General features: G+C 35.2%; 1 protein-coding gene across 1 annotated transcript; it reads left to right on the top strand.

Annotated features, from left to right (window-relative positions):
* The first annotated feature begins 636 nt into the window (after window positions 1-636).
* Window positions 637-7,979, top strand: LOC147162526 (pancreatic secretory granule membrane major glycoprotein GP2). Its single transcript, XM_086094125.1, has 9 exons — window positions 637-781; window positions 1,912-2,000; window positions 2,126-2,230; window positions 4,999-5,159; window positions 5,243-5,378; window positions 6,343-6,437; window positions 6,588-6,756; window positions 7,486-7,597; window positions 7,653-7,979. The coding sequence occupies exons 1-9, from the start codon at window positions 697-699 to the stop codon at window positions 7,829-7,831; spliced, it is 1,131 nt and encodes a 376-aa protein (XP_085950251.1). The 5' UTR covers window positions 637-696; the 3' UTR covers window positions 7,832-7,979.
* Window positions 7,980-8,152: the final 173 nt, after the last annotated feature.

Raw genomic sequence — 8,152 nt, 5'->3', positions numbered from 1 at the left:
CAGCTGTAGTTGGCTTCCTATCGTTTTGTGCCATTTCGTATGCGTCATTATTCAGCTTGTGCTTCTTTTTTTTTTTGTATGCTTCTTGTTTTTTTCCGCACCATTTTGTATTCTTCTATAGATGTTATTCATCATTCTTACGCCCCCCCCCCCCCCCCACCAATTTTTTTTTTGATGAAATCCACAAAGTAGTAACCTTAATTATTTAATGTCTTCATTTCCCTCCATTCTCATGTTCTGTGCTTGTGTCTGCAAGTGAAGAGTGTTTTTCTACGATCGGTTCCGACCGCACACGTGCACTCTTAATTCAGTTTCTTTGCTCCCGGGCTCCTCTCGCAAGAGGTTCCCGCAAACCCATAAAGATTTTTTTTTTACTTCTTCTTCTTGAAAGTCTGCTGACAACAAAGAGCGGTGGCTGGCGTACATGGTTACCGTCGCACTTGTTGTTGTCGTAGCATGTTTACAAAAAAAAAAGAGGAGTTACCTCGGACTCCCCTGGGCTGGCCCCATTCACGCGCGGAATCTCATTGTTGGCCCCGGAGGACATCATTCAAGCTGGTGTTTTAAGGGCCGGAGGGAGGCTCCCACTGGGAGGGGGCAGGGGGGGGGGGGATGGGGGTGCTTCGTCTTGCGGCCGTGACAGCGCCATTCGGTCATCGGCGGCGGCGGCGGCCAAACGTTCCCAGGGGAGGCAAGATGGCAAGTTGGTGTTGTTGGACCTGGTGGCTGCTCACCTTGACGGCCGTCTTCTCACGAGGCGATCTGCAGATGTATCAACAAGGTGAGGTCCTTTCTGGTTTTTAAAACTTCATTGAACACAGATTGAATGCAATAGCCAGAAACAGAAAAACCCTTGACGCTCCTGAACTCGTAGTTAAAGAAGCTCTTCTTCTGTCAACGGCTTTCACGCGTGCTGCACTGCGATATGACTTGTTTTCAGGTTCATTTAAAAGAAAGGAGAAAAAAAAAAGATCCACTTTATGGGTCAATTTAACCCAGCTTTCATGGGTTATACAAAATGACCCAATTTTTTGACCCAAGTAAAGGATCTGACCAATATGTATGAGTAGTTTTATACTAAAAGACAAATTTCTTGACTCAAAATTGGTTATTTTGGACCCAATTGTTTTTAGAGTGTAATTGTTTTTAGAGTGTAACTGTTTTTAGAGTGTGGGAGCTGATCTAAAAACTGTTACTAATAACCCAACTATGGGTCAAAAGTGGACCAGTAAATCAGTCCATTTTTTATCCATAATTGGGTTACTTTTGACCCAGCTGTTTTTAGAGTGTGTGAGCTGATCTAAAAACAGTTACACGCTAAAAAACAGTTGGGTCAAAAGTAACCCAATTACGGATCAAAAACGGACTGACCCACTTTATGGGTCAATTTGACCCAACTTTTTGGATTGTAATGTTTTATACAAAATGACGCAATTATTTGACTCAAGTAAAAGATCTGACCAATATTTATGAGTTGTTTTACGCTGAAAGACCCATTTCTTGACTCAAAATTGGGTCTAATCGACCCAAGTAGTTAAATAAAAAAATAAAAATAAATACATAAACATTTCCAGGGTTCCGGCTGACGTGATCCTCTCGTATAAAACCTTTCACGGGCCCCGACTCGACTAAAACTAAACACAACAATCTGATGAATATTGTGGAATGAAGCAGAAAAATCCACCTTTTTGTCCTCTGCTGCCACCTGCTGTCGACTGAGCTTACCTTGCGGATGTAACGTGAAGTGGCCAGCAGAGGTCAGTACAGGACAAAATGGCCGCCACCGTCAGAATACAGTACAGGCGTATGGAACATAATAGGGGATTTTTGACAAGGTTTTAAGGCCTAAGTGTGCATGTTATGTTAAAAGTACTTATTTTCTGCTTTTTTTGCATTCTTTCTTTGATTTAGAGCTGAACGAAACTGTCATTTGTACCAACGACCACATGGAAGTGGTTATTCCCAGCGCCTACTTCTTGCACAAAGTCCCCCCCGTCAACGTAAACCCTCGCACACGCCGCCATTAATTCCCCGTACGGTAAATGTTGGGAAGATGATGATGATGATGATGATGATTAACGACACGTGTGTGTGTGTGTGCGTGCGTGTGTGTGTGCGCGCACAGGTCTGGGATTTGCATCTAAATGACCCCGAATGTCGAGGCGTGGAAGTGGGCGACGACTACGTCTTCAGCATTAACAGCAATCTGTCACACTGCGGGAGCGTCATGGTAATGATTGACACTTTGTCAATCAAATCTCCTGGGCGGGCTTTCAAATAGGGCTTCAAGACAGTATACACCAAGAGCTCATTAGAGCTGCACCACAACACAAAATTATGCAGCGTCAAAGACTTTGACATTCATTTTCTTCTCACTTTCGTCTTTATTTTTATTTTGAAGGTGTCATTTTCCATACTTTGTTTTTGACGCATTTTTAGACTTTTCTATAAAATTTCTGACATTTTTGGCAATTTTGTAGACATTTTATAGTAATTTCAGATTTCTTCTTTTGTTTTGGGACATTTTATATTGTTTTTGTTCAAATAAATTTTCTGACTTTTTTTTTTTTGACAATTTCCAAAAATATTTTATGGTATTTTTTTTTATTTTGGGTCATTTTAGGTTACTTTTTGAACATTTTCTTTTCTGCCTTGACATTTTTGGCAATTTTATGGTAAGATTTTTTCTTTTGTTCTCCCTTTTTGGGCATTTTATGATCATTTTTTGGACTTTTTTAGGTATTTAAAAAATATATTTTTCTGACACCTTAAAAAAATAGACTGCTGTCTAAAAATGCAATTAAACATTTTCTTTACTGACTTTTTTTTTTCAATTCAATTCTGTGACATTTTTGGCAATTTCATTTTATGGTGAATTTTTTCTTTTGCTCTTCCTTTTTGGACATTTTGAGTTATTAAAAAAACATTTTCTGACAAAAAATTTGACCTTTTTTTTATATTATTATTTTTTTAAATCAAAAACACTAATTCATTCGAAAATATTTTATCAAAAAATTCATTTTATTTTATGATCACTTTTTGGACATTTTTAGGTATTTTTAAAAATATTTTTCTGACAACTTAAAAAGTTGGACTCTGACATTTAAAAAAAATATTTATTCATTTAAAAAAATCTAAATCACTAATTAATTTGAAAATATGCTATTTTATTTTGCTCTTCCTCTTTGGACATTTTATGATCACCTTTTGGACATTTTGAGGTATTAAAAAAACAAACTTTTTCTGACAAAAATTTAGATTGACATTTTTTTTTATATAAATTTTTTAAATCAGTCACAAATTAATTTGAAAATATTTTATTAAAAAATACTATTGAACATGTTCTTTTCTGCCTTTTATTCAACATTTGGACATTTTTGGCATTTTCATGGACATTTTATGGTGAATATTTCCTTTTTGGACATTTTATGATCACTTTTTGGACTTTTTTAGGTATTTAAAAAAATAATAATTCTGACAACTTAAAAAAATAGACTGCTGTCTAAAAATACAATTGAACATTTTCTTTTCTGACTTTTTTTTTTCAATTAAATTCTCTGACATTTTGGGCAATTTCATGGATAGGTGAATTTTCTCTTTTGCTCTTCCTTTTTGGACATTTTGAGTTATTAAAAAAACATTTTCTGACAAAAAATTTGAATTTTTTTAATCAAAATCACTAATTCATTCGAAAATATTTTATTAAAAATTTAATTTTATTTTATGATTACTTTTTGGACATTTTTAGGTATTTTTAAAAATATTTTTCTGACAACTTAAAAAGTTGGACTGACATTTAAAAAATATATTTATTCATTTAAAAAAAATCTAAATCACTAATTAATTTGAAAATATGCTATTTTATTTTGTTCTTCCTCTTTGTACATTTTATGATCACCTTTTGGACATTTTGAGGTATTAAAAAAACAAACTTTTTCTGACAAAAATTTAGATTGACATTTTTTTTAATATACATTTTTTAAATCAGTCACAAATTAATTTGAGAATATTTTATTAAAAAAATACTATTGAACATATTCTTTTCTACCTTTTTTCAACATTCTGACATTTTTGGCATTTTCATGGACATTTTATGGTGAATATTTCTTTTTTGGACATTTTATGATCACTTTTTGGACTTTTTTTAGGTATTTAAAAAAATATTTTTCTAACAACTTAAAAAAATAGACTGCTGTCTAAAAATACAATTGAACATTTTCATTTCTGACTTTTTTTTTCCAATTCAATTCTCTGACATTTTGGGCAATTTCATGGACAGTTTATGGTGAATTTTTTCTTTTGCTCTTCCTTTTTGGACATTTTGAGTTATTAAAAAAAAAATTGCATTTTTTTTAATCAAAATCACTAATTCATTCGAAAATATTTTATTAAAAATTTCATAAAAATAAAATGAAATTTTAACATTTTGAGGTATTAAAAAAAAATTCTGACAAAAATTTTGATTGAAATTTTGTTTAATATTCATTTTTTAAATCAGTCACAAATTAATTTGAAAATATTTTATTAAAAAAATACTATTGAACATGTTCTTTTCTGCCTTTTATTCAACATTCTGACATTTTTGGCATTTTCATGGACATTTTATTGTGAATATTTCCTTTTTGGACATTTTATGATCACTTTTTGGAAGAAAAAAAAATTCTGACAACTTAAAAATTTGAACTGACATTAGTTTTAATATTTTATTATTAAATTTTAAATTTAAATCGCTAACTCATATGACAATATTCAATCTAAAAAAGACAAATACATATGTAAAAAAAAATAATAATTTCTCCCAATTTTTTTTAGAGATTCACAGGGAGCCGCAGGTGAGGGCCCAACGAGGTTCAGGACCCCTGAACTCGAGGTTGAGGGTTTCAAGCCTCATTTAGTGTTTAAGGCCGTTTTAGGGCTTTTGAAAGGCGTGTTTGGCGATGACACTGCTCCAGCAATCTATCGTATGCCGCACGTGTGACGTTGCGTTGGCTTTTTCAGACGTCGGACGCCACTCACATCCTTTTCGTCAACACCATACACAACAACCACACGGACGTCATCACCAGGAATTACATCAACATCACCTTCGTGTGCCGCTACCCCATCAACTACATGGTACAGCAGCCCAACGGGGAAAACATGATCCGCGTCGATGTCAGGTCAGTTTTCGTCTTCTTCTACAGCTCTTCGTTGGTCCTGGCGGTCCCCAACTGTTGATTGTGATCTCTCCGCGCACACGCAGGACCATCACGCTCAACACGGAGGAGGGAAACTTCTCCGTGTCCATGCTGCTGTACAAGGACGAGGCCTTTGAGGACAAGTGGACCACCGTTCCCGCGCTCACTCTGGACGACGACATCTTTGTCAAAGTGTTCATGGTGAGACGACCAACGCTGGATGGGGAATAGGGAATACTTTTTTTTTTTTTTGTGGCTTTATTTGACAAGTTGATCAAATTCACATTTTCCTCTCCTCCAAAAATGTTGATTTTTTTTTTCTCAAGAAAATTATTTTTCTTATTTACTTTCATCCTCACAGTTGTGCGTTTTTTTTTTCTGTTTTCAATTTTACTTTCATCTCCCCAAAAATCTGATCAATATTTCCCCCCATTTTTGATGGTTTTGGTTTTTAAAATACATACTTAAAACTTTGAAAATTTTCAGTCCCCCAAAATATGAACATTTGCTTGTTTTATTTAAAATAAAAAAGAAAGTGCAGGATATCAGTATAGCCACCCAAAGCTTTAATTAAAAAAAAAAAGTTCATCACCCTCAAATGTCTATCATCATCTATGTTCATATTTTCAAAAATGTGTTTTCATCCAAAGCCATTAAGAAATAGTCCTTCTGATTTCATTTCAATTTCAATTTTCAAATTATTTTCTTTTTTTTTTGCAACTCCAAATCTGAAACTTTTTCTTTCTGCTTTCATTTACATTTGAAATGTTTAAAATTGTATATATATATATATATATATTAATTTTAAAAAATGGGCACTTTTCATCCTTAGTAATTTAAAATATTCTCTTTTGTTTAGCTTTTAATTTGATTTTTTTTTTTTTAGAAAAGCTAATTTTATGGAAAGAATTTCCTAAATATTTTCTTTTGTATAATTTTTGTTAAAAACTGATTTTTTTCCCCAAATTGTTATCCCAAAATAATGATTTTTGTTTTAAAAAAATAAATTTTCATTCAGAAATCCTTAAATAAGTAAAAAAAATGAAAATGTTAATCTCTCCACAATCTGAAATATTTTCTTTGGTTTTATTTATTTTTTTATTCAAAAACCCGGAAACATTTTCCCTTTTCTTTTGTTTTTCTTGGTCGTGTGCCCTCCTCCCAGATTCCAGCCCACCTGATGTTACGCATGGAGAGATGCTGGGCCACGCCCACCAAGGATCCCTACAGCCACATTCAGTACACCTTCATTAGGGACAGGTGGGCGAAGACTTGCCTTAAAATCCTTCAAATTGAAATCTGCTCAAATATAACCACTCATAAATGAAAACACGGCACGGAATGTCAATCCATCAGGAATGTTGCATTTGTCTTGTTTTTTTGTTTTTTTCTGCTCTCCCCGGGCCTCAGCTGCCCCGTGTTGACAAACCGACAGACCCTGAGCGTGCTGAAGAACGGCCGGGGCGCCGAGGCCACGTTCAGGATCCAAATGTTCAAGTTTGTGGGCGGCTCCTACGCCGATGTCTTCCTGCACTGCAACGTCCACATCTGCCACGGCGGCCCCGGCCTGTGCCGGCCCGTGAGTCTCTGAAGTTCTCTTGGAAGAAAAAGCGTTTGGGGGTCAACATTTGTGTGTTCCTTTTGAGTTCGTTTAAACGTCCTTTAACGCCACCATTTTTTTTTTTTTAACGCACCACTTTGAATTTGGCGGGCAAGAAATGTTGATAAAATAGCCTTTTAAACGAAGCGATTAATCGTGATTAATCAAAATTCGAAGATGTGTTTAATCTGATTTTAAAAAATGTCATCGTTTGACAACTCCAATTCTAATGCTAAGAAGAGACTCGAATCTTCCTTTTGGTAGGTTCCATGTTTTTATAACAATAGAACACAATATTCTGTGGGCCTTGCGAAATCCAGTACAGCTGGGAGCGAAGGGGGTTGCTTCAGTGAAAATGGCTGCTAGTGAATGAGTTAAGAGGAAAAGAAAAATGCACTGAGCTGTCACCAATGTCTTGCAAATGCAATTATGCCATCTAGTGGCAGAAAAATTATCACTATCACACTAGTTTTTTTTTTTTTAAACTAAATTTTATGAATTATCATGAAATTACTGTATCAATGACTAAAAGATGAAACCATATTTCTATTAGTTTAACATTTTTTCCCACTTTTATGTTAACAAGAGTATGAAAATGTAGGGGAAAAAATGTTACAATACATTTAGAACAGATTAAAAAAAAGATGAAAAATCATCTGACAAAACATTTTTCCTCCAAATGTCCCTGATTTATATCGAATCTTCTAGAACTGCTCATCTGGAGATGTCCTAACGAGGACGCGGCGAGACATCCCGTTGTCCCACACGGTGTCTTACGGACCCATCAGACGACGACTCGACAGCGAGGACCCCCGTTTCGGTACGTTACGACTTCCTAAGGCAGCTCCTTTCTTAACATTTTCTTTTTCATGCAGGTGCAGGTGGACTCCCTCCAGTGGAGACCTTCATCCTGGGGGGGTTCCTGGTGGTCCTGTTGTTGGTCACGGGGGTCTTAGGGAGACTGTGGATTCGTTCCAGGCGTTCCTACCCGATGGCGCGGGAGGCTCAGCTCACCCTGTCCAACATCCAGCACGTCTCCCAAGTGGCCTCATGAGTCGGCGGGATCCAAAACTTTATTATCGCCACATTGACGACAAGATTTGGAATGAAATGTTGTCTGTGATTAATACTCAAGTGAAGCACGGAAATACCTCATTGTAGTACTTTATATTATGTGTGTGTTGTCGGCAGATTAGAAATGATATTAAATGTACCTCGTATAGAATCGAATACAAATTTGTGTTTTATTGAGCAAAATTGCATGCATGGTGCAAAGGAAAAAAAATATCAGATGAAAACATCTAAAAATAAAATATTACAAGTCAGCAAGAAGACAAAGGATAACAAAATATTTGAGTTAAATGTTTTTTTTTAA

The sequence above is a fragment of the Leptonotus elevatus genome, chromosome 14 (assembly GCF_054856555.1).
Source record: "Leptonotus elevatus isolate MCC_2025b chromosome 14, RoL_Lele_1.0, whole genome shotgun sequence".
NCBI lineage: Eukaryota > Metazoa > Chordata > Actinopteri > Syngnathiformes > Syngnathidae > Leptonotus > Leptonotus elevatus.
This window is presented reverse-complemented; position numbering and strand designations above follow the sequence as displayed.

Coding starts and splice junctions, on each gene's coding strand:
- LOC147162526 (XM_086094125.1), top strand. CDS start 697: ATGGCAAGTTGGTGTTGTTGGACCTGGTGGCTGCTCACCTTGACGGCC. Junction 5,160..5,242: donor ATGATCCGCGTCGATGTCAG/GTCAGTTTTCGT, acceptor GCGCACACGCAG/GACCATCACGCTCAACACGG. Junction 7,598..7,652: donor CAGCGAGGACCCCCGTTTCG/GTACGTTACGAC, acceptor TTTTTCATGCAG/GTGCAGGTGGACTCCCTCCA.